Source organism: Eptatretus burgeri, chromosome 4, assembly GCF_056783735.1.
Source record: "Eptatretus burgeri isolate ZD-2024b chromosome 4, Ebu_testis_v1, whole genome shotgun sequence".
NCBI lineage: Eukaryota > Metazoa > Chordata > Myxini > Myxiniformes > Myxinidae > Eptatretus > Eptatretus burgeri.
The window spans coordinates 73720514-73748013 of NC_140964.1; the positions used below are offsets into that span (position 1 = coordinate 73720514).

The 27500-nt window shown below is 44.6% G+C and overlaps 1 protein-coding gene across 3 annotated transcripts in view; it reads right to left on the bottom strand.

Moving 5' to 3' along the window:
* LOC147028351 (collagen alpha-1(XIV) chain-like) overlaps nt 1–27500 on the bottom strand; it is a 236291-nt gene that overhangs the window by 24407 nt on the left and 184384 nt on the right. For all 3 annotated transcript variants that reach the window (XM_085878673.1, XM_085878672.1, XM_085878671.1), the window contains 5 exons: nt 26514–26609; nt 8349–8402; nt 5456–5509; nt 3575–3628; nt 3335–3406 (listed from right to left, as the gene is read on the bottom strand). In XM_085878673.1, coding sequence (XP_085734799.1) covers nt 3335–3406; nt 3575–3628; nt 5456–5509; nt 8349–8402; nt 26514–26609 — 330 coding nt within the window. The remainder of the gene's footprint in view (nt 1–3334; nt 3407–3574; nt 3629–5455; nt 5510–8348; nt 8403–26513; nt 26610–27500) is intronic.

Below are 27500 nucleotides of genomic sequence, written 5' to 3' on the forward strand. Positions count from 1 at the left end.
CCAAATCGTCGGTGTCTCCTGACTCACTGGGGTCTTTTAAATCGTCGGTGTCTCCTGAATTGCCTGAATCGGTGTCGCCCAAATCGTTAGTGTTTCTGAAATCGCCAGCATCTCCCAAATTGCCAGCAATGCATGAATCGTCAGCTGAACCATTAGCATTGTCATCAGAGTTCCACCTCAAAAAGTTATTCTGTTTGCAACAACAAAGTAAGTTGAGTATTGTTGTAGGTTGGAAACAGAGTGCTTTGCTAACAAGAAAAATATGGCCATATTTGAAGTTGGTTTTTAGCACAAACAGCTTAGTGGAACCAAGTACAGTCCTCATTAAAATTAACAACATAGTATGTTGTTTTGTGGTAACAAAGTGAACTTTGGTGGAATTTAACAAACTAATTTTTTGAACTGTGCGGACAATTGCAGGCTGTGAGGGGTTCAGTGGTCGAAGTACTGTATAACATTACAACTCGGTACTTGAAACATGATCCAATAATGGTGGACACTCTGGGCTCTGGGAGGACTTCATTCCAACTCTTGACACTTACTTAAGGAGATTACATCCAAAAGGGTGAAACAAGTGTAATTGCTTCCAAGAGCAAAACAACATTACCATAAAACTCGATACAATCATTTCCTCCTTGAGACAAACGTATCAATCACTGGAGCTACTTCAATACCTGCAACACCAACTGTGGTATTTTTACCGCCACATCAATTTCGGCTCGGATCCTTCTCCAGAACCAAAATTGCGGTTGACATCGTGGCTCTTGTGGGATAATGGCTTCCCATGTCACATCGATGAGAAACAGATAGGGAATGAAAAGGGTGCCAAGCCATCTGGAATTAGCCCTTTTGGAATGGAGACTCTGGTGTTCATACAAACGAGCACTCGGTTCTTCATCAAATACAGACAGAGACAATTCAGAGCACAAAGGGTTGTAGTTTGTGTTGTTTTGTCAACTTTTGTTGAAATGAAATAGGTGTTAAACAAATAATTTTAAGCTTAAGAATCGGTGTGATGGCTTCAAGCTCAAACACAATTTAAAATGTATAAAAAATACAGTGAGATGCCTTATAAAAGACTAAGTGACTCCATTGCACAGCCGAGTTGGTTGGACATTATTTATCAAGTAAAACGAGGGGGGGGAAAACGAGTTTTGTTCTGGAGTCAAATTAGGCCTTCTTGTTGCTTTTGCTGCATGAAAGGAGAACGTTGGTAACGTTCACTGGTTTTGAACAAAAGTTTGTATCAATGTTTACTCGAATATCAAAGCGTGGCAGCTAATTACTGAACCACATTTGCCTGATGCTGCCCTAATCAGAAAAAGCAAAGTTCACAGTAAACCTATTAGGGTAGACAAGGAGAAAAGCATGAGTACAGCCAGAGAATAATGGTTGGATGGGAAGAGCGTGAGATAAGGGACAGGAAACGTGGGAGTAGGGGATCAGAGAGAGGACAGCAGGGAGGGAGGATGGTAGGGTTAATTGTCAAAATCTCTTGAAGGGATATTGGCAAAATCCAGAGACAGCTGTTCAAACATTACGAGGGTTCAAGGTTGCTGAAATTTTGTGTAACGACATTGCCGATCATGAGCAAGTTTTCCTGGATATGCCGTCAATGTTGGTCAAAACATTCTGGATAAAACTAAAACGATAGTCAACATAGTTACATGTGTTGTGGAGCAGTGGTGTGGTATCAAGTTCAACGTGAAGGAGAACATAAAACTAATTGGAATCGACAGGAGATCTTCTGCATAATTTGATGATGCATGTGTCTTTCATGCAGTCATGATTAAATTCCGCAATAGGTTCGAAAATGACCACGAACAGCTCATTTGAAATTCAATTACACCTGTACAAAATTGCGTCCCAGAGTACGTAACGTTTAATCAAACGGTAACGCATGCAGCTATAGCAGCAGAGCAACGGGAACGCTTGGAGAGGAAAGGAGATGACATATTGGAGAATATTGTGATGTGTGATGAGAACGGAATCCATCATTATTCCATCCCAGAACCCAAAGCAAGCCAGCACAGAGAGGAGACATTCAAAGATTTTGGTAATAGTATTTTGAGACGTGAAAAGTTTCTTCAATATGAAATTTATTGAACCTGATGGAAAAACCATCAATGCACTTGTTATGCCACATTTGCAATTTCAAACAGGGACTTGTCATACAGTAAAACGAGATCTTGTGGGAACCCGTCAACAAGGAATATTCAGGTCTCTTGGCTTAGGGTATGACTCGAGTGCACGATAATGCTCTCCCTCACGAGGCGAATATGACTTCAACCTCCCTCATGAAGACGGGTTCAGAAGTTCGAAATCATCTCCCGTCAATGCAGACTTGCCCCCCTTGTGATCTTCATGGCGTTGGACCCCTCGCAATAACAGTTGGGTCACATTGACTTTATGAATGATGAAACCGCCAAAGTTCATGTCCCAAAATGACTGTGTACCGGTCCCAAAGATTTATAAGCAGATGGGATCAAGATGTCACCTCATCGATGGGACAAGTGTGTGCATGGAGCAAGGGAATACTTCGAGAAAAAGACAAAATTTCATATAATTTCCCTGTAGCATTTGATTTTTCTCCAATAATAAGTCCATGATTGAACCGAGTAATTGAGTCTGGGAAAGTCCTCCTCTTACTCCAGGTGTACATTTTTCTGAATAGGTAGAAGCATGTACCTTGACATTCATCACCAGGGGGTGGTAAACAACATTTAAACCAATTACAATGCGACCCCACTCCTCCCTAAAGGTTCTGATCATTCTTCAAGATGGGCAATTCCTACAACGCACGTCATGCCGTTGTTATCACAATGATAAATCATGAGACTGTCTGACAGGAAGGAGCAGAGTTGGTGAGTGCACTTGCCTTCGAGCTATCTTGCCTGCTTTTGATTCTCAACAGGAACACAAACTGTCAGACTGGTGTTCCACTTAAATTAAAGACCCCACCGATGCCTTTTGATGAAGAGAGGGCAAGTTATCACCGGCACTCTGGACAAATTACAAATTCCTCGTCCCAATACGAATGTGCGCTAGATCAGCAGCACAACCAGAGTGCCAAATTCACAATAAAATCCCAATCCACCATGCATTAGATAATGGTGATGACCACGTGACATTTCATCGGGCTTTAGTATTATGAAAATGTCAGCCAATCAAACTCCCACAAACCACCTCCAGCTTCTTCACGAGAACACCAAATGTGCAAAGGTCAAAGAGACTTGCAAATGTCTACAATAACAGGAGTCTTGGACGGCACCATGACTCACTTAATGTCCAGATGGAAAACAAAACTAAGGAAGAGAACAAGTAGGACACTTACCACATTCCCAGGATCCCCATTGTTTCCTTTTTTGCCGTGAATGCCTGGAGGGCCTGGAAGCCCCGGAGTGCCCTGTAATGGATATCGACACCAACACAACCACAATATTGTCATACCTTCGACATTTTATCATAACTATATCGATGATGAACACAAACAACTTCACTAAGCTTATCACCGCCATCACCGACGTTACATTTATCATGCACCCTGCCATTGACTTTTACTTGGACCACTTACAATTGGTCCGTTGGGTCCTGCTGGGCCAACTAGACCCTGTTTGCCAGGTGGGCCCTGTAACAAAAAAAAAACGAAATCATGAAGGTGGCGACAGAGAAATAGATAAAATCGAAATTGAAAGATGACATCCACACCTCATTAAACAACACAAGTAAAAAGAAAAAATGTATGTAATTACTCCAGACTCAGTGGTGTAATGGTTAGAGCGTCCACACTGAGTTTGGGAGGTCAGCAGTTTGAACCCTGCTCGTCATACAAACGCCTTTAAAATCCTACATGCTGCTTCCTTGAATGATGCTCAGCATTAAAAAGGATAGCTCATGGACAAACCACCATAAGTTGGCAAAACAAGCTCAGGCTTTTATTGGGCCCAATGGCCACCTCCTGCGTTGAAGTTTCTTGCAAAGGAAATCATATTATCATTCATCATTTTCAGAATCCCAAAGAAGAGTGCCAGCCAGAGTTGATAACTTCACCGTTCTAGCAGGACAGCTCAGAATAAAAATAAGTATAATCACCTTTGCTCAATAGGTCACAACAGAGTTCACTGTTGTCAACTATCCTTATATATAATAGGAGGCCAGACATCCTTGATAGTAAGCCAGTTATTGCTAAAACTTACACTTGTAATTATATCTTTTTTTTCTGTGGCCTTTTGGAAATGATCAGGGGTTGTGGCCAATTTTCTGCCCTAGAATTCCATGATTCAGCCAATTTCTTTCCTATCCAACAATTCAGAGAATTATTTAGCAAGGAAACGACATCAGCAGCACTGAGCATTATATCAGGGTAAGGCACTTATCATGTTACTAGCAGGGATAGCCGTGCTCCGCACAGGAATCCCGTGGATGACGGCGAGTCTGAAGGAGTATATGTCACAGTTAATTATAAAATTGTAGAGGCTGCCACCATTATTATTTTTTTCATCACCACTATAATATTATATTTTCCCCGCCATGTTTAAAATGCAGAAGACTCGAGTTCAAAAATGTTAAGATTTATTGCCACATGAGATAAAAAACCATAATGCCTCAACAATGTGAGGCTGGTTTCATGTCATCATTTGCGACTTAATTAATTCTCATTCTCTAGCAAATTCCGTTGGTCCCATGTCAATCGGCTGAACTTGAAAAATTAACGTTACGCAATCAGGTGATGACGTCATAATTCGGAAACCGGGAAGTCGGAAGTCATTGTCTTCAATTGACTGTAGCATTATTTTTACATTCTATTGCAAATGGCGTTGGCCCCATGTCAATCGGCTGAACTTGAAAAATTAACGTTACGAAATCAGGTGATGACGTCATAATTCGGAAATCGGAAGTCAGAAGTACAATTCTTTTACATCGGGACACTCCCGGGTACATGTTCTGTCAGTATGTGAAGTTTGGTGAGGATCAGTCCAGTACTTTTCGCGTGCATAGGTCACAGAGAACACACACACAGACACACAGACAGACACACTTTCAACTTTATATCTATAGATTACATCTATCAGGAAGACAAAGAAATAGTGTGCCTTTGAGCTGTCCAGCCTGGGTTAGTTTCCTGGCCCAATTATAATGTCAGATCGGTGCTGCTTCACAAGCGGGACACATCAATGAGTGAACCCTCCCTTGGATCGATGTTAACCTGGAGACCAATCTATCACCATTTGCTGATTGGATGCATATTACCCCATAGTGTCAACTAACACCGATTAAGTGAGTTATCGTTGTCATCTTGACCAAGTTCCAAATTCCTGCCATCATGTGCAGGGGCACTGCCTCAGTGGTAGAGCGGCACCCTCAATGACAATGTAACCAGCAGGCCAACTTCGCAATGAAATCCCAACTCAACGGGCATTCGGAAATGACGACTTGTCACATTGTTATAACTTACCCGAGGTCCAGATACTCCCTCTCTGCCAACTCCACCAGGTCGTCCAGGAGGTCCCTGCAGAAGAGGTTGAGCAATCACCAGTCAAACAAACAAATAAATATTTGTGTTCATTTTAGGTGAGGGCTGGTATGGGTTCACGATAAGGATTTATGTTTGGATAGGGTGTGGGGAAACATAATTAAAGTTTTAGAAGGAGGGGAATCACTTTTAAAACGTTTCTTTCCTTGTGTGGCTTTGGTTTGTTCGATTATATGTTTGAGTTCCGTTTGGAGTGGTTCTTCAGAATATATTGTTGGGTTTTGGCTGAAGAAGAAAGTGGAAAATGAGATATTGTGGAAACCCATCAACATTTAGTTAAGGATCAGGATTATCACTTTGGTCGTGGTAAAGGGACACGAGAACCCACAAAGCAGGAAATATAATTTATGTCGATGCTGTCACACGCCTGCAGGTGTATGTAGATAAATTTTCCCCAAGTCATGGGGAGAAAGAGAAAAAAGCAGAGGGAAAAAATCCACATCCACCCCTGACAAACCAGGGTATATTCAGTAAATATGCTGCGGTTAAAAAAAAAAAAATATATATATATATATATATATATATATATATATATATATATATATATATATATATATATATATATATATATATATATATATATATATATATATATATATATATATATATATATATATATATATATATATATATATATATATATACACACTACCGGTCAAAAGTTTTAGAACACCCACATTTTTCCAGTTTTTACTGAAATTTAAGCAGTTCAAGACAAGTGAATGACCTGAAATGGTACAAAGCTCAGCGGTAAACTGCCAGAGGTTTCTAAAAAAGTTTAGGTTACCAAAAACTGAAAAATAATATAAATTTCAGAGTTGTTAAAAAGGTCCTTTTCAGGGAACAAGTAATGGGTTAGAAACTTCAGCTATTCTGCAGCAATTGAAGTATATTCAGCCTTGAAAGTTGCAAACAATTTCTACAGTTGTCGCAACTTTTGTTGATTAGTTACAAATCCTCTCTCTGTATGAAAGCATTGTTGGAACAGAATGTGTTGGTACACCCTCTGAAGCATTATTTGGACAATATTGCACTGCAGGAAGTAGTAGATTGCTATCATAATGGCGAGAAAAAGACAATTAACAAAGGAAGACAGACAGACCATTATAACCCTTAAAAGTGAAGGTCTTTCCTTTAGAGAAATTGCAAAGAAGCCAAGGTGTCAGTGAGTACAGTTTCCTACACCATCAAAAGGCACTTGGAAACTGGAGGAAACTCTGACATGAGGAGGTCTGGCAGACCCAAAGCCACAACACAATCAGAAGACAAGTTTCTGAGAGTCAATAGCTTGCATGATCGGCAGCTCACAGGACAGCAGCTTCAAGCACAGCTTAACAAGTCTCAATTTTAACTGTAAAGAGAAGACTTCAAGCTGCAGGTTTTACAAGTCGAGTGGCAGAAAGAAAGCCATTTCTAAGAATGCGAAATAATAAAAAGAGGCTTGCCTGGGTCATGAAGCACCGCCAGTGGACCACTGTAAACTGGAAGAAGGTCTTATGGACCAATGAATCAAAATTTGAAATCTTCGGTTCATCACACAGGGTTTTTGTTCGCCGTTGAAGTAGGCGAAAGGATGGTTCCTCAGTGTGTGACACCAACTGTCAAACATGGAGGAGGAAGCGTGATGATCTGCGGCTCTTATGCTGGATCCAGACTTGCACAGAGTGACTGGCACCCTGAACCAAAAGGGCTACCACAGCATTTTGCAGCGCCATGCAATACCCTCCGGTCTTTGGCTCGTTGGTCAGGGGTTCATCCTACAGCAAGATAATGACCCAAAACATACCTCCAGGCTATGTCAGAACTACCTTCGAGGAAAAGAACAAGACGGTAGGCTTCAAATCATGGAATGGCCAGCACAGTCTCCAGACATAAACCCCATCGAGCTGGTTTGGGATGAACTGGACAGAAGGATGAAAGCAAAGCAACTGACAAGTGCAACACATTTGTGGGAACTTCTGCAACAGTGTTGGGAAGAACTTTCCGAACAATATTTGATTTTCCATTGTAGAAAGAATGCCACGAGTATATTCGGCTGTAATATCTGCAAACGGTGGCTACTTTGATGAGTCAAAATTTAGATTAAATTTAGTTCAACAAAACGATTCCATGATTTCTTTTTTTTTATCTGCAATTGTTTATTTGTTGCATGCTTTAATTTCAGAGTACATTGAAACATTAAACTGCTTACATTTCAGTAAAAACTAGAAAAATGGCGGTGTTCTAAAACTTTCGACCTGTAGGGTATATTGCACCACAGTGCAGATATACACACGAAAGCATAGCAAGGCATACAAAGTATCTGTAAAGAGCAACTTGGAAAAACAAAATGGAGCAGTCAGACAAATCATGGTGTCGCTGGACAAAATGAGCAGAAAAATGAAAAAATACAGGCACTCCAGACTTCAAAAACTACAGGCTCTGTGATGTGAGAGGCCGCTTTGGCTGCAGGGGAATTCCTGAAGCTGGATGGGTGGAAGTTAAAGGAAGATCTCAATCAAGCTGTCACATTACTTACTCTCGTGGCAGCAGCAACACCAAGAGAGGCGCTAACCACGCAGACTCGTCGCATGATTTACAGCAAACACATTTCGCTTCGCTTACCTGGTAATACGATATGAACAAAAACAAATAATAATTGTGCTTTTTTCTTGGTCAAGATAATTATCCAAAAACATTAGAATATTGTGTCATGGTGGGCTGGAGGCATAATTGTTGGACATGTAATTGTATTATTTCCTTAATTAATTTATTTTGTGGTTTTTCAGAATGTTATTAAGATAGCAATATTATTAATAATGTACTTCTCACTCACCACAGGGCCAACCTGACCCGACAAACCACGGTCACCTTTTTCTCCTTGAGGACCCTTTGGGGTAAAATGGTGAGGAGGAAAGAAAGAGGAAGGTGGGAGAAGGTGAGGAAAAGTATGAAAGGCCACATCAAAAAGTGAGAATAATGAAGTTGTAGGTCTGAAAGGGTTAGACATAATAAAAGCACAAAACAAGGTGGTTGGGGTGGGGGGGGGCATTCAGGAGCGGAATGGGACAGATGGTGGAGATGATAGGGTTGATGAAGCAACTATTATGTTTGTAATTTTTTTTTACATTGTATACAACTCACAGTAGACTCACAATAATTTGAAAACTTACCAATTCCATTTCTATCATTTAAATGGGATCCCATGTAAATATTTCTCACCAATTCAAACACGGCCAATTCAAACGCGGTCAATTCAAACGCGGTCAGTTTGAATGTGGAAAATTTAGATGCAGACAATTTAGACGCGGACAATTCGAACGCGAGCAATTCGAGCGTGAGCAATTCGAACACGAGCAATTCGAACGTGAGCAATTCGAACACGAGCAATTCGAACACGAGCAATTCGAACACGAGCAATTCGAACACGAGCAATTCGAACACGAGCAATTCGAACACGAGCAATTCGAACGTGAGCAATTCGAACGTGAGCAATTCGAACACGAGCAATTCGAATACGGGCAATTCGAACGTGAGCAATTCGAACACGAGCAATTCGAATACGGGCAATTCGAACACGGGCAATTCGAACACGAGCAATTCGAATACGGGCAATTCGAACACGTCAATTCGAACACGAGCAATTCGAACGTGAGCAATTCGAACACGAGCAATTCGAATACGGGCAATTCGAACACGGGCAATTCGAACACTGCCAATTCAAACACTTCCAATTCAAACACCGCCAAGTTAAACACCACCAATTTGAACACGGCCAATTCAAACGTGGCCAATTTGAATGTGGCCAATTAGAACGCAGATAATTTAAATGCGGCCAGTTTGAATTCAGCCAATTCGAACACAGGCTATTCAAATGCAGCCAATTCTAACGCGGGCAATTCAAACATTGCCGATTCAAACACCGCCAATTGAAACATCGCCAATTCAAATACCACCAATTCAAACACTGCCAATTCAAACATGGCCAATTCAAACACCACCAATTCAAGTACTACCAATTCAAACGCGGCCAATTCAAACACGGGCAATTTGAACACCGCCAATTCAAACACTGTGGATTCAAACACCGCCAATTTAAACACCGCCAACTCAATTACCACCAATTCAAACACCGCCAATTCAAACACTACTAATTCAAACAGGGCCAATTCAAACAGGGCCAATTCAAACAGGGCCAATTCAAACACCACCAATTCAAGTACCACCAATTCAAACGCAGCCAATTCAAACACGAGCAATTTGAACATCGCCAATTCAAACACTGCTGATTCAAACACCGCAAATTTAAACACCGCCAATTCAAATACCACCAATTCAAACACCGCCAATTCAAACATGGCCAATTCAAACACCACCAATTCAAATACCACCAATTCAAATGCCGCCAATTCAAACATGACCAATTCAAACACGGCCAATTCAAACACCACCAATTCAAATACCACCAATTCAAATGCGGCCAATTCAAACACGGGCAATTTGAACAACGCCAATTCAAATACCACCAATTCAAACACCACCAATTCAAACACTGCCAATTCAAACATGGCCAATTCAAACACGGGCAATTTGAACACTGCCAAATCAAACACTGCCGATTCAAACACCGCCAATTTAAACACCGCCAAATCAAATACCACCAATTCAAGTACCACCAATTCAAACGCGGCCAATTCAAACACGGGCAATTTGAACACCGCCAATTCAAACACTGCCGATTCAAACACCGCCAATTTAAACACCGCAAATTCAAATACCACCAATTCAAACACCGCCAATTCAAACACTACCAATTCAAGCATGGCCAATTCAAACAGGGCCAATTCAAACACCACCAATTCAAGTACCACCAATTCAAACGCGGCCAATTCAAACACGAGCAATTTGAACACCGCCGATTCAAACACTGCTGATTCAAACACCGCAAATTTAAACACCGCCAATTCAAATACCACCAATTCAAACACCGCCAATTCAAATACCACCAATTCAAATGCCGCCAAATTCAAACATGACCAATTCAAACATGGCCAATTCAAACACCACCAATTCAAATGCGGCCAATTCAAACACAGGCAATTTGAACAACGCCAATTCAAACATTGCCGATTCAAACACCGCCAATTTAAACACCACTAATTCAAACACTGCCAATTCAAGCACGGCCAATTCAAACACTGCCAATTCAAACACCGCCAATTCAAGTACCACCAATTCAAACGCGGCCAATTCGAACATGGGCAATTTAGTGGGGGGGGGGGGCAAGTGGACACCTGTAGGATTTTCATGATGAGAAGGTGCCACCTATTTTAATTCATTATCGAGGTACCAAAGTACATGAAAATGCATGTTGCCATTTTTGGAAGTGTGGCAGATGGCAGCCATCTTTGATTTCAAAATGGTCAATGTTTTGCCACTATTTTTCACTTGGTTATTTTCAATGAAAGTATTTTACCTCAATTTTGAAAGCAAAATGATAGGTTTTCATTGTTGTTAACACTTCAAAATCAATGTAAGTAATATTTTGTTCAAATTACACATGATATCACCCATCCTGAAATTCAAAATGGCCACCAAAAAGTTACAAATTGCATTAAAATTTAAGGGCCATTGTCCAATCGACAGCTTAATCCTAACATTGACCCCCAGATTTAACCGGACGTGGTATAAATTTTGATATGAGAAGAAAGCTGCTATTCTTCTCATTGACCCTGTGAAATTGTAGGGCACCAAGATGTTTAGTTTGGATTTTGTACGCCAAAACTTGCTTACTATTGGTCAACCAATTAGTTGAACCACATATTCTATGGGGCTTGCAAATGCGCATTTTTAGCTCTCTTGTCAAAATGATTTAAATACCAGCATGAAACTTCACAGGTGGGGTAGAGGGTCAAAGCCATTCAATCAATGTGAAAACTGCATGTGATGAAATCAGACCTTCCCCCTTTAAATATTGTGGTAACAAGTGTTATCTAAAAATGATACCCAACGGTATTTTTCTCAAACTTTTTTTGCACAGTTAGACACTCACCAAAGCAACTGGTACTCAGATACACAACTTAGCTCGTATATAAAACGATAAACACAGTCACTTCTATGGACTTAATTTGTAGACCTTAACTCTACAAGCTACAATATTTAAATATCTATTTCAGAGGATAACAAATTTATGAGGTACAGTATCATGCGCTCGCAGTACCAGCACACACCCCACATACCCCAGACACAATAGCCACACTCACATCTCCTATACACACCTTGCAACTGCATGTTCAACAAATGCAGTCTTAACCTTGTAGAATGGAACTACATGAACTTGTTACAACTTTGCCAATGGTTATAATGGATGATATAGGCCTATGGGTGATAAGCTTTCCACATTAATTCATTAGCTTCTTATAAAAGCCTTTCTTTAAACTTTTTGCTGATATATTTTCAAAGCTTTCTGGACATGTAAGCACAATTAAAAACAAGTACTGTAACTTGAACTTACCTTAGTTACAATATATGCTTTGATCACTTTGCATGACAATACAGCAGAAACTTCTGTCCAATGCCATGTGCTTATGGATGTAGTAGAGGCAGCAGGTAAACCAGATGCTGCCCTCTAGAGCTAATTATTTGTTACGGATACTCAAAAGAGCCAATTAATTTTATATATAATTGTCTGTTAGAAGTAGCATCCCAAAGTTTCTTAGAAATAAGAAAAACATACTCTATTTCAATGGATTTAGAAGAATATTTAAATAAATAAACAGCTCATTTCAAATGGTGGCCATTTTGAAATTCAAAATTACCAAATAATTATTTTAAATATGCATACAATAAATCATAATGTCTCTCCTATTCATGTTCACTCATATTATGAGATAAAATTTTGATATTATTTTTAAATATGAGCAATAATTGTATTCTTTGAAGAAAAAAGCATGATCATGGCAGCCATTTTGGAATTCAAAATGGCCGCCATTTGACACAGCGACAAAATTGGCAACATCAATTTTCCTGTTCCTAGACATATGTAGAACATATCTAAATAGGTGGCAACTTCTCATCATGAAAGTCCGACGGGCCCATTGTCTAGGACCACTTGCCCCCCCACTAATTTGAACACCGCCAATTCAAATACTGCCAACTCAAACACCGCCAATTCAAACGCAGCCAATTCGAACACGGGCAATTTCAACACCGCCAATTTAAACACCGCCAATTCAAATACCACCAATTCAAATACCACCAATTCAAACACCGCCAATTCAAACATGGCAAATTCAAACACTGCCAATTCAAACATGGCAAATTCAAACACCGCAAATTCAAATACCACCAATTCAAACACCGCCAATTCAAATACCACTAACTCAAACATGGCCAATTCAAACACCACCAATTCAAACATGGCAAATTCAAACACCGCAAATTCAAATACCATCAATTCAAACACCGCAAATTCAAATACCACCAATTCAAACACCGCCAATTCAAATACCACCAATTCAAACATGGCCTATTTAAACACCGCCAATTCAAACACAGCCAATTGAAACACAACCAATTGAATGACCATCAAATTTGAAGACCACCGAATCGAATACCAGCAAATTGAGCAGCACCAAATAGAGCCATATTATTATTTGTAGTTGGAGCAATCACATTCAATGTGAAAAATACAGCCATTATTAAAACCTGCTTCCATTCCCTTTTTTTATTTCACTGCACATGAAGGTTCACTCGAAACTTCCAGGAATTAATGATGACGATGAAAATATTGCTCACTTTGTTCAGGTTCAAAAATCATTCTGAATAGAGATAAAGCTGTTATGGAGGATATTAAGGGATATATGTATGTATATTAAGGGATATATGTATGTATATTAAGGGATATATGTATGTATATATATATATATATATATATATATATATATATATATATATATATATATATATATATATATATATATATATATATATATATATTGTTACGGATTCGCGCCCGCCGGCGTGCTGACGGCCACGTAACTCGAATCGCGGCACGTCGCCCACCGGACGGACAATCCAGTCGTGACCCTCTCGGACTAACGCCGGGAACCAGTCACGGGTGAACCTTTCGGTCTCACCGCGATCGAGCCAATCGGCCCCCGCGTGGGATAGGGTTGCTCGCCAAATTCGACCTACCTAAGTACCCACACGAAGGGTAGACCGGGCGATCGCACCTCGCCGCAGGTCGACTTCGGACACGGGCCACTTAAGCTACCCGTTCCGTACTAGCGGGATAACCGAGCGGTGTTATCGTCGGCCTCGACGGTTCGATTAATTATCGGGCGTATTCAGCCCACTACCAACCCTTTACGTGAAGCAAGATGAGGATTCAATGAAAGAAATGACGAAGCGAAGCGGGAAAGCAGTTCAACATAAAGCACATTTATTCGCGATGAACGGAAAGCACACATATACAATTCCACCAAAAGCACATATAAGGAAAAGAAACACAATGCAATTTTACACAAAAAGCAAATGTAAAAGCGAAGACACAATGCAGAGCTATCCGACTACCGAGCACACGGCAACACTTATACAATTCTACTTCACAGACGGCGCCGACAACACATACCCAAAACCAAGAAAAAGAACACCTTCAAGGATGAGGCGGGCCTGAGGCCGAGACCGGGTCGGGCCTACCCGTCTGGTGATGAGACGCGGAGCGGCGATGGTGCCTCAACTCCGCGGGCCTCGCGGACAGTGTCTGGTAGGGGGTGGGAAAAGGGGCCTCCTTGGTCGCACTATCTCAGCGCGGGGGGGAAACAGGAGGGGGTTGCTGATGCTCGGGGAAAGGAGGATTTTTACTCTGTCTCGAGTCCCGCGACGAGCGTCTCCACCTTGACCAGGTCGCGCCGTCGGCCTCCCTGGTGTGCAGCTCCCGGCACGACGCGAGCACCCCCTCGTCTGCCTTCGCCGCCTCTCCACAGCTCCGTCCTCTTCGCTCCGACTCCAACGCACACGACGACGACGACGACCAACCACTACTTTTTCCCAACTCCACCGACTGCGAAGTCTTAACTGACTCGACTGACGAACACGGCCGCTGATATAAGCCCCGTGGCTTCGCCTTTGACCCCCTGCCTTCGACCTTTCACCTCGCTCCCCATTGGCCCGAGAAAAAGTGGGCGTGAATGCATTTTGATCCATGAATTTGCATATAGCGACCGCCCTCCAACGCCCTGGAGGCGGGGCCAAATCGCCCCTCGCTCACCGATTGGACGGAACAAAAGTGGGCGTGTGTCGTTTTTGATCGGTTTTTGGAGCGGAAAATCCGTGGTTTTGTACACGCTGTTCGGCGCGCGCCCTGCACGAGTCCAACACCGGTACCCACAAGCGGTGCAAGAACGGTGGCGATGCGACGGTTGCGAGGTGTGACGTGAAGCGGCGCCGCGGTGGGTGGTTGATGTTGTGGTTGGTGGTGGTAACAATGGCGGTTGGTCCAAAATAAAGATAGTAAAAGAAAAACGGCTATCCTGAAGAGTCGCAGCACGCATAGATGACATGTATTCCCACTAGACAACGGGTTTGGGCCTAACTACACATATACTTACCGAGATATCTCACCGAAGGGACCTGAATGGTGGTTTGCGAATTTGGTAACCACAACACTACCCCCTCCCCTTTTTGCAGACTCGTCCCGAGTCGTCAAATTTTCGTGTGCCATCATGTGTAGTTTTCCCCTTGTACATTTTACCTACGGATCCCTGAGTTTGACATTCATGGTATTCGTGTCCCCAAAATAAATAACCTGAGGGCTGCGTAACTACCTAAACAAACTCACTCACACGGACGACTTAAATAAAATTGCCGGCGCTAGGACAGACATGCCGGGGCGCACTCATATATACAGTACATCTTAACCTTAACTTACAAATTTTACACTAAACCATGGCCCAGGATCAATGAACTCTGCAAAAGAAAAGCAGTTAGCAGGGAGCCAGGCTGCTCGCATGCAGTCTCCGGCTCAAAACAATGCAGGTGACAGGGAACGTGGCTGGCTGCTCACACGCAGTCCAAGGCCTTCCCTTTTGAACTGAACGCAGTGAACCACAACGGTGCATGGGCTGCACAACGCAGTCTCCGTGCCAGCTCAAGTGGCACACGCAATGAGCACAACGAATGGATGCATGAACACAAACACGGTGCACGGGCCGCCACTGCAGGCCCGTGTTGTAGCTGCCAACAGGGCAGTTCTCGCAGCTTGCAAACTGTTGCCTTGCGGATCCTGGCGCACATGGAAATGAACAGGGGGGGGGCAAAGCAAAAATTGAACGGGGCTGGTGAACATGGGCAGTGGGCATGGCATGGCAAAGGTGCAGGCAACACAGCCCGCAGAAGAAGGCCGCTGCAGGCAAACACAGCCCGCAGAACCAGGCCGTTGCAGGCAAACACAGCCGGCAGATGAACTGGCCGGCACAGGCCTTGAAGAAAAACAGCCAGCAGATGAACTGGCCGGCACAGGCCTTGCAGCACAGCAGCTGCAGACGAAGTTAGCCGGCCTCTGCCTTGCAGCAAAACACGGCCAGCCGATGAAGTTGGCCAGCTCTTGCCGTTCAGTGGAGGTTGGTGGAGGGAGTGCGGTGGTGCTGGCCACTTGGAGGGCGGGCTCGGACCTACCTACCTGTCTTCCTCCCACCTATCGCCTTTGCCTGTCACTGTACATACCCACTCCCTTAATTTGTCAAACCCCAATTTAGCCCCAACTTATTTTTTTTTTATTTTTATGTTTACTTCCCCTCTATAAATCGTCCCCTAATCCCCTTTACTGTCCTTGTTCGGCTAACCTATGCTGTCACCTCGCCTACTCCCAACCCCTACGTTCCCTTCCCGGAGGGGAATAAGGGAGAGCTAACGTCCTGTGTCGAGGCCCAACGAAGCCTCAGAATGGCCTCCCCAGAGTTCAGCGATCTATAACCAAAGTGGGTCCAGCGGCCCACAACGACAGCGAGGGGATGGATGGTGCGGAGGGGTACATCTCCTAATCTACCCTAACCATTTAACTGTTAAACTACCCCGGGGCTTTCAACAAGCGCCTCTCGCTTAAACTATTGGTTCTAACAACCCAGATTCCCGTCGCCTGTGTTGGTGTCCTCACAATTTCGGGCCTCGCCCCCCAATTTTCTCTCCGTGCCCTCACACGGTCTCTGGCTGGGACACGTGGCTCCCTTTGGCAGGCACGACCCTCTGCTGAATCTCCCGCTATGGCACCCCCGGGCACTACACTGCCTCCGAGCCTACCAGCTCCCTAACACCGGGAGTGCCCCCCATGGCACCTCCCCTGAAACGCCCACACGTGGCAGGCTGGCTTCCCAGGCCCCTTTCCGAGGGTCACCCTTGCCCACAACACTGCCCACGCGGCTAATGGCGCCCGGGCCCCCGCACCAAGCAGGCGCACCCGTGCCCACTACTCTATCCCGGCCCCCATGGGCCATGGCCTACCGCGGCCGACTAGCCTGGTGCCCGGGGTACCCACTCAGCGATACTCACCTTTCGCAGCCACGCTCCCAAGCCCGTCAACAGGGCTCCTGCACCCCTCCAAACGGGTTTCGAGCCTACATTCACACCAACAACAAAACAACCTCCATTTTTCAATTTGACTAACCCCCTAACTCACTTTATACTGACCCCGGGGTCCCTTGGGTGGGAGTCACTCCTCCCCCCAATCACTCATCGCACCATGCATTCCCCATTCGCTCCATACACACAGACCCGCTGGCCTCACTCACTCATCATGTACTCACCTCACAACTCACCAACAACTCTTCAACACACTCACCACTGAACTCTGCCATCCTCCTAACTACCTCCCCTAACTAACTCGTGCTCCCACGTCGTCCCTTAAACTACAGCACGTTCCTTTTAACCTACGTAGCTAAGCTACGTCCCCTCTACACATCCACAAGTCTGTCACTGTCTCCAAATAATCCCATTAATCAATTTCCCAACCTAAATCTGGCTACAATCCCTCTAACTAATCCATTCCACGGACTCCATGAGGACTTACCCCTGCCCCATGAAGTCGGTCCAACTAAGCTAACCTTTCCCCCTAACTAGTTTCCATCCTGTGCCCCGGGTCAAGGGGGTCTTCCACCCCTTGCCCAGGAATCCTGTGCACCCGAAAGTGAGGCTTGCTTTTTTTTTTTTTTTCCTTTTTTCTATGCGCATCACCAGCGCGGCAACTCGCGCACTTTGCACCTGCCCGTGACGTCATGCAGCTGCACGTGTTCCTCGTCCCTCCTTGGACGGTACCATCCGGCAGGGATACCCCTCCTGCCGGATTCCTACCCCACGTGCAGCCATGACGTCACCGTGCGCATAAAAAAAAAACAAGCCCCACGTCTCGAGGGGTTCCCCACGCGAACACATGTGCTTTGCCCGTTGGAGCTTAACACACACGATCGCGTGGAGAACCCGTCCGGTCCAAATCCATTTACCTGCCTAAACTTTGTCCGTCCGCGGGATCGGCAAATCCACCGCTGGCGTTTCCGGACCGGGACTTCACTATCGCAAGCGAGCACGTGGGGGTCTCGTGCGTTGCACAACACGGACCTCGTGCTCACTGCTGGGTGAACCCGGCACGGTCCCCGAAACAACTACAGCCGCTACTCGGCTTTCGTTCCTCTGTCGCCGTCGTCGCCATTCGACACACGCACTCCCGCGTGTTACGATGCACACAGTCCACTCCATCACATTCACACCGGGAGACGCGGCTGCGTGCTCCCGCATGCCAACCGACATCTCCCTCACATACCGCTCTCTCACACACACGGTCTCCCTTGCATACGGCCGTTCACTCACGCGTGCCTCACTACTCACACAAACCATACTACTTACACACGCGGGGGCACTCACCCGCGGTCCCTCATCCACACTCCGTGCCTCACTCACACACGCGGGGGAACTCACCCGCGGTGCCTCACTCATACTGGCCGTTTCATCCACACACACGGCCTCTCTCACACACGGTGCCTCATCCACACACGGCGTGCTGGGAAGCACGTACTCCGGCACACTCGCCACCACACCACTCACACACGGGGTCGCTTCCACACACGGGGACGCACTCACACCTTGCACCACACACACAGGGACAACCACACTGGGGAGTTGTGTCCCCACAAGGGTCTCCGGGGCCTCTGTACCCCCCAAGCTCTCCGTGCACCCGTTCGCAGCACATCTCCCCTCAACCTCGCAAAGCACGACCGAACCCACCTGGTCGTGACTCGCCTCAAGGGGGCATACTCCCTCCCCTCGTTCCTGGAGGAGGCCATCCAGCTGCTCGCACTGGGCCTCCACCCAGTCCGCCAGCTCACCCCCATTATCCTCCACTACCTCCGTGTGTGTGTGTGCGTCACTAACCTTGTCCAATTCATGCAGTCTCTCCTCTATTTTTTCTGTCTCCCGTGTCTCTATACATTTTATTCTTTCTGTCGTCTCCTCGTGTCTATTGGTCTCTGCTTCTTTCTGGCGTCTTTCCCTTATCTTTATGTAGGTCAACCTTGCTTTCTCCTTCAGTCGCTCCCATCCTTCCCTGTTTTTCACTCCTTGCTCTTTCACGATCTCTGCGTTCCTCATCCTTGCTTTCCGTATTAATTGCTCTTTTCTCTCCCTCCCAATTACTTTCACCTCGTCTCTTGTCTCCCGTGTCTCTATACATTTTCTCTCCTTGTTCCTTATTTCTGTCTCTTCCTGGTTCCTTTTTCCTTCCCATCTGAGTCGTTCTTTCTCTCTGAGCTCCATTAGCTGTTCGTTCTCCCTCCTGAGCTCCTCAATCTCCGTTGACTCCAGTCTCACTCTCCGTTTTAGTTGTTCAATTTCACACTCATATAGTTGTTGTTTTCTCTCCCACTGTTCCTCCTGCTCTTTGTTTTCCAATCTCATTGTTTCTTTCAATTGGCTCATTTCCTTCCTGTGTTTCATTCGCTGTTCTCTCACTACTCTTCCTCGTTTCCTCTCCTGTCCTTCCTTCTCCAGTTTCATGGTTTTCTTCATTTGGTTCATCTCCATTTTGTGTTTCATTCGCTGTTCTTTGTCTATCTCCTCGTACTCCAGCCTCAGCTTTTCTTTCAATTGGTCAACCTCAGATTCATGTTCTTTTTGTTTTCTATTCCATTGTTCCTCTAGTTCTTCCCTCTCCAATCTCCTTGTGTCCTTCAATCTCCTGATTTCTCCTTCCTGCTTCATTCCTTGCTCCTTCAACTTCTCCTCGTATTCCAACCTATTTTTTTCCTTTTGTCGTTCAGTTTCAAATTCATACACTTTCAGTTTTTTATTCCACTGTCTCTCTTGTTCCTCATTCTGCAATCTCGTTATTTCTTTCAGTTGGCTGACTTCCTTCTCCTGTCTGATTTGTTCTTCTTTCATTACTCTTTTTTGCATCTCATTCTGCAATCTCGTGGTTTCCTTCAGTTGGCTGATTTCCTTCTCCTGTCTCATTCCTTGTTCTTTCAGTACCCTTTCTTGTTCCTCATTCTGCAATCTCGTTATTTCTTTCAGTTGGCTGACTTCCTTCTCCTGTCTGATTCGTTCTTCCATCATTACTCTTTCTTGCATCTCATTCTGCAATCTCGTGGTTTCCTTCAGTTGGCTGATTTCCTTCTCCTGTCTCATTCCTTGTTCTTTCAGTACTCTTTCTTGTTCCTCATTCTTTAATCTGGCCTTCGCTTCCAGCTGTTTGATCTGTACAGTGTGGTTTCTTAACGTTTCATTCTCTGTTGTCGTTCTTTCTTCTCTCACCATCCTCAACTCGTTTTGTAGTTCCCTCTCTTTGTTCTGGTGTTTCTGTAACTCAGAAGCTTTCTTTTCCAATTCCTTTCTCATCTCCGCACACTCCGACTTTGCTTTGGCTTCTAATTGTTCAATCTGTTCAGTGTGGTTCCTTAACGTTTCATTCTCTGTTTTCTTCCTTTCCTCTTTTAACATCCTCAGTTCGTCTTGTAATCCTCTTTCTTTGTTTTCGTGTTTCAGTATCTCAGAAGTTTTTGTTTCCAATTCCTTTCTCAATTTGCGTGCTTCTTCACTCATTTCATCTCTTCTTTCCACCGCTTCCCTCCTCAATTCGTCCCTTTTTTACTGTATTCATTTAGTTTTTTCTGCCATTCCTTTCCCATTCTAATCTCCCCTTCCAGGATTTCTCTTTTAAACTGGCTTGCCCTTACCTCTCGCTTCAGTAGTTCCAATTCCCCATCTTGTTCGTGTTTTTCCTTTTCGAGCTTTGTTTTCCTTTCTCCTTCCTCCCTCAATTCTCCCTGCAGTTCTTCGAACTGTTCTGACTTTTCCAGCAATTCCTCCGACCTTTCCTCGAGCTGTCTCTCTCCTCTTTTTATCTTCCATTCTAGGCTTTCTCTTTCCTGATTGCCTGTTCTTATCTCTTCCTTCAATTGTTCCAACTCCCCATCGTGTTCACATTTTTTTCTCCTCCAACTGTATTTCCCTCACTCTCTCCTCCAGTTCTTTGAACCGCCTTGCTTGCTCCAATAATTTTTCCATTAATTGTTTTACTTCCAAGTCGTGCTCCTTTTGTTTCTTTTCGAGCTCGGTTTTCCATTCTTCCTCCCATTGTTTCCTTTCCTGGGAGATACCAATCTGCTGTTCCTCTATTCTTTTGTTCAGTTTGCTCTTTGCATATTCCAACTGACGGGTATAAAACACTACCAAATTCTTTTTCCCACGTAATTTGTCGACTCTATTGGCCAAGTTATGTTTTTGCCACCGAATTCGTTCCAGTAAATCGTCCAATCGCTGTGTCCCCCCGTACACGTAATTTTTCTGAAGCCAGTCTGCGTGCCGTTGTGACTCGTCCACTCCACGTTGCACCTCCTCGATATATTCTTCATAACGCTTCACCTTTTCCAAGACATCCCCCAATTGTGCCTGAAGCCTGCCAATGCTCGCATAGTCATCCTGCCATGCCTGCCATGGCACATGCCGTGACCACGTGCCTTGAACCGGTGACTGGGAGCTCACGCCTCGTGCTGTGCCATTAATATCAGCCCGCTCCGTGCTGCCATTGTGCGACTCCGTTTGCCGGCAAAGTTCGTGCTCAAGCCGCTCCCACTGACCACAGTTAGTGGTGGGGTTATAATTATAAAAAGAACCGACCTGGGCCATGGATCCTACATGACGACACATACCTAATACCCCCGGCTCCCGCTCGCCTTGAGACGCCATCTTGCTTCTCTAAAAGGGTTAATTTAGCTCGCTCGTAATTTGGAGGGAATCGGGGGTCGCTTCTCTCACCCCTGGATCGATTCCCGTGAACTTAGCTGGAGACAGGAGAGCCCGTTTTCCTGTTCTCCGATACCAGTGCCGCGAGGAGGGCGATGGATTTGTATCGCACGACCTGACACCAGTGTTACAGATTCGCACCCGCCGGCGTGCTGACGGCCACGTAACTCGAATCGCGGCACGTCGCCCACCGGACGGACAATCCAGTCGTGACCCTCTCGGACTAACGCCGGGAACCAGTCACGGGTGGACCTTTCGGTCTCACCGCGATCGAGCCAATCGGCCCCCGCGTGGGATAGGGTTGCTCGCCAAATTCGACCTACCTAAGTACCCACACGGAGGGTAGACCAGGCGATCGCACCTCGCCGCAGGTCGACTTCGGACATGGGCCACTTTAAGTGACCCGTTCCGTACTATCGGGATAACCGAGCGGTGTTATCGTCGGCCTCGACGGTTCGATTAATTATCGGGCGTATTCAGCCCACTACCAACCCTTTACGTGAAGCAAGATGAGGATTCAATGAAAGAAATGACGAAGCGAAGCGGGAAAGCAGTTCAACATAAAGCACATTTATTCGCGATGAACGGAAAGCACACATATACAATTCCACCAAAAGCACATAGAAGGAAAAGAAACACAATGCAATTTTACACAAAAAGCAAATGTAAAAGCGAAGACACAATGCAGAGCTCTCCGACTACCGAGCACACGGCAACACTTATACAATTCTACTTCACAGACGGCGCCGACAACACATACCCAAAACCAAGAAAAAGAACACCCTCAAGGATGAGGCGGGCCTGAGGCCGAGACCGGGTCGGGCCTACCCGTCTGGTGATGAGACGCGGAGCGGCGATGGTGCCTCAACTCCGCGGGCCTCGCGGACAGTGTCTGGTAGGGGGTGGGAAAAGGGGCCTCCTTGGTCGCACTATCTCAGCGCGGGGGGGAAACAGGAGGGGGTTGCTGATGCTCGGGGAAAGGAGGATTTTTACTCTGTCTCGAGTCCCGCGACGAGCGTCTCCACCTTGACCAGGTCGCGCCGTCGGCCTCCCTGGTGTGCAGCTCCCGGCACGACGCGAGCACCCCCTCGTCTGCCTTCGCCGCCTCTCCACAGCTCCGTCCTCTTCGCTCCGACTCCAACGCACACGACGACGACGACGACCAACCACTACTTTTTCCCAACTCCACCGACTGCGAAGTCTTAACTGACTCGACTGACGAACGCGGCCGCTGATATAAGCCCCGTGGCTTCGCCTTTGACCCCCTGCCTTCGACCTTTCACCTCGCTCCCCATTGGCCCGAGAAAAAGTGGGCGTGAATGCATTTTGATCCATGAATTTGCATATAGCGACCGCCCTCCAACGCCCTGGAGGCGGGGCCAAATCGCCCCTCGCTCACCGATTGGACGGAACAAAAGTGGGCGTGTGTCGTTTTTGGAGCGGAAAATCCGTGGTTTTGTACACGCTGTTCGGCGCGCGCCCTGCACGAGTCCAACACCGGTACCCACAAGCGGCGCAAGAACGGTGGCGATGCGACGGTTGCGAGGTGTGACGTGAAGCGGCGCCGCGGTGGGTGGTTGATGTTGTGGTTGGTGGTGGTAACAATGGCGGTTGGTCCAAAATAAAGATAGTAAAAGAAAAACGGCTATCCTGAAGAGTCGCAGCACGCATAAATGACATGTATTCCCACTAGACAACGGGTTTGGGCCTAACTACACATATACTTACGGAGATATCTCACCTAAGGGACCTGAATGGTGGTTTGCGAATTTAGTAACCACAACAATATATATAAACACATATATATATATATATATATATATATATATATATATATATATATATATATATATATATATATATATATATATATATATATATATATATATACACACACACACACACATCATCTCCACAGGAATAGCCATGATGCAGTTTTGTGGCACAATTTCCCTTGATTGAGACACATTGGCTTTCAGTACAGTAGGTTATTGTAGACTGCAACCATATGAACCTGCTCAAAGAAGTAAGGCAAATCTCAGTCAATAGACAGGAAGTTTTGAGCAGTTTCCATAATATATAGTGTTACAAATTTGATTGCATTCTCATTCTGGTGTTTTTGCAGGGTGCAGGGTGAGGCAACGATGTGTGCACTGTCCATTAGGGGGATGTTAAGCCAGAGGACCTGTTTGCCACATTGTTGATTTGTGGGTGTTAAAGACCGCATGGTGTCCTTCAAGAAGAATAGGGAGTTATCACTGGTACCGAAAGCAAATTACAAATTCCTGCCAAAATCACCTTCTGTCGAACATCAGGCCTGACCAGCCGGTTCACGAAAGAGGGGCCAAAAACTTTATCCACAAGAAGAGGGGAATAATTTGAGACATTTGAGTAGTAGTGATAGTTGTATTAGTATGTAATAATTTGATTTATCGATTAATTTGTTGTTCAGAGCAAACACTCTGTCATTGGTTGATGAAGGTCACCATCAGTGAAACATGGGAGTTTTTAAGTTTTGTCTCTTTTTTTTTCTGCAAAAACAGGAGCTGCTTGTGCTTTTCCGGTTCTTATAAATATAGTGGATATTGTTCATCCAACGAAAACCATTTCTTGAAAGCAAAACCTTTTTGCAGCTGCAACATATATCAAGGAAATCAAAGGAAAAATAGGAGTTTAGCAATTGGCAGAGGTCAAATAGTCTGCAATCCTTTCCTGCTTGTGTACTCAACATATAAATGGTTCTGGGGGTTGAACATGCCTTCACCTGCTCATTTTAAATTGTGCAACAAAGTTGTTATGGATAGAGCTAAGAAACTCTTATTGTTCTGATATAACTATATAACTTTGGGGACTTCCGGTTCAGGGTTGCTTCAAATGTAAATCGGATCTACAGCTGCTCCTTTCCTTCCACCTCAATCAAAGCTAAGTTTTCTAAACTAGATCTGTCAACTTTATCTGTTATATTTTTAGTCCCTGTGTGCTGTTTATATTTTTATATGGAAAATTTTCCATGATATATCACACCTTGAAGTTGATATTGTTGAATTCGTTTTTAATGCAGCCTCAGCCTACTCAGATAGGCAGGAGATAATCATCTCGGTTTTGACTTCCCATTTCTCTTGGGGTTTTTTCCCAGAAATTTTTAATCCCTTCTGCCTTTGCAATGTTATGCTATATCCCCCCACCCCCCCTCGCTTCAACAAAACAAACAAACCCCAAAAAACTCTTTCACTTCAGAACACAATCTTATTCTGCCTTCCACTTGTACTTCCTGTACATTTCTCTCTTTTTCCTCTCTCATTTTCTCAATATCTTCATTGAAGAAAATGTGTCTTCCATTAAAAGCTTTTGAAAAACAATCCTCTTAAGGAAGTTCAGTTACTCAAACTTCTGGGTTTCACTGTCATCCACAATCTGTGTTGGGAAAACCACATTTCAAAGTTTGCCTCCAAAGTCAGTTGCCGACTGGGCATCATCAGTCATATAAAGTCCTTCTTTGGCATATCTTAACTCCTATCCACCTGCAAGGCTTTCATCCACAGCTTGATGGAGTACTGCTCTCCCCTCTCAGCTTGCTCCCCTGCCTCACACCTTGCTCAGCTTGACGCCATGGAAAGCGAGACCAACAAGATCATAGGAATCTCCGGCGCTGAAGCTGAGTCAATGGGCCTCTCACTTTTCCATCAGACACAGGATGGTGGTCTCTCTATCTTCCAATGCCTCCTTTCTGGTCTTGCACCCTCTGCTCTTTCTGTACTTTGTCCCCCCCCTCCTTCCACCCCCCACCCCCGGTTTCTGCAGGATGCACATGATCCACCATCAATCCACTTCTGGTGAAACTCCAAAAATCCAGGATCACTGCTTCCTGAATCACTATTGCTTCCACTCATGCATTTCTATTTTTTCCCACCTGGGAAATGAACTTCCACATTCTCTTCAGTCTTAATCTTCCCTTCAAATCTTCAAGACAGCTGTTCATTACCATCTCAGATCATCCCCAATCCAAAACCATGAGCTTTTCTTCCCCACCCCCAATCCCTCATCCTTCAAAATTTCCAGTTTTTCCTTCCTGAGAGTTTCCTTCTGTATCTATCCTATCCACCCTATGTGTCCTTTTTGGCCTCCACATACTCAACATATGTGTATCCACCCTATGTGTCCTCATTCCTCCACATACCCGCTATTTGTCCAAGTCTCCCTCCATTTTGTCCTTCAACTCCACTTTTCGTTCTTATTCTCTCTTTCTCCCTCCCTCCCTCTCTCCCCCTCCCCCCCCCTCCCCTCTCTCCCCTCTCTCTCTCTCTCTCTCTCTCTCTCTGATTGTCTCTCTTTCTCTCTGAGTCTCTCTCTCTCTTTCTCTCTTTACTGGTCCTTTTGTTTTTTGTCCTGTTGAATCATAATCTGTCCAATGTTCTAGTTCTTCCATGAACCTTGACTCTGTACGCAAGAAAAGGAAAAAAGAAAACATGCATAGCGATACACAAAAAGAAAAGCAACCTGAGTCTGGAAATAAAAACGTTATAATCATACGTCAATGAAAAAGTTAGGTTTAAGGGTGGATTTGGCCTGAATTTACTTTTGAGGACATGCCTTAACTATCAAAACTAAATTCCCATAAATATCCATTATTCCCCTTAACCCCCACACCTTCAGTTGGTCATAAACGGAGTGATTTTTGAGTGCAAAAAGACCAGCAAGTCATGTAGCTAGTTACCTGTTCTCCTGCAATGGACATTCCATTTGGTCCCTGAGGACCCGGTGGGCCTTGATTCCCTGGCGAACCTCTGTCTCCTCGCTGTCCAGCTTGTCCCTAGAACATACCATGTGTCAACCTTCAACCTTGTGGTAATCTCCTGTTTTACTTTACTCAATGGGGGCAAGTGAAGCAACCTCTGTAAGGACTTGTTAAAGTTTAAAATGCAGGTATTGCTTGGGAATCCAACATGTCAGTAGTAGTTCCAATTGAATGGTTATTGATCCTGGTTATCCAATGACCAACCCTCGAAACACGCAACTCTTTATGTACCTCCCGTTAGTGTTCAAAACTATATAATAACTGTGAATAATTGCGAACCTCTAAATGAAGTCCTGAATAATTATTTAAATTTAATAACAATAAATTATATTCTGAACAAGCCATCTTAGGGTTACATTTTCTGGATTATGTGAAAGTGCCATCTAACCGGCCATCTGATGACACATGTGTGGATCAACATTCATTTCATTGTCATGCTGAGCTATCCCCATCTTTGCTCAGGTGTTCTGCTTCCAGCAAATTTTACGGGGGGGGGGGGGGGGGTTCTGCACATAGGTCAAGAAGATCCATGATACAACTCATCTCGTGATAAGGCGAGAAGAAGAACAGAATAATAGTGTGAGACTGAAGAGTGAAGAAAATTCGAGGTTTGCTCAAGCAAAGTTTGCATGAGGGGGTAGGAAAGGCCGAAGATGTCACAAATAGATGTAGCATGAGACATGATGCGCCGGTGGGACATCAACAAAGCTCAGAGTGAAGTGAAAGGCAGGACTAGGTTAGAATTTGATATTATGTTGGAAAAGTGGAAAAAGGTTTATTCAGTCAATGAAAGGAAGAAAAAAAATAAGGAAGACCACTGAATGAATTCATGAAATTATAGATAAGTGAATGAATGCTCACATAACATGAGTAAACAGTTTAGATTTAAGCATACTTATTGAAGTG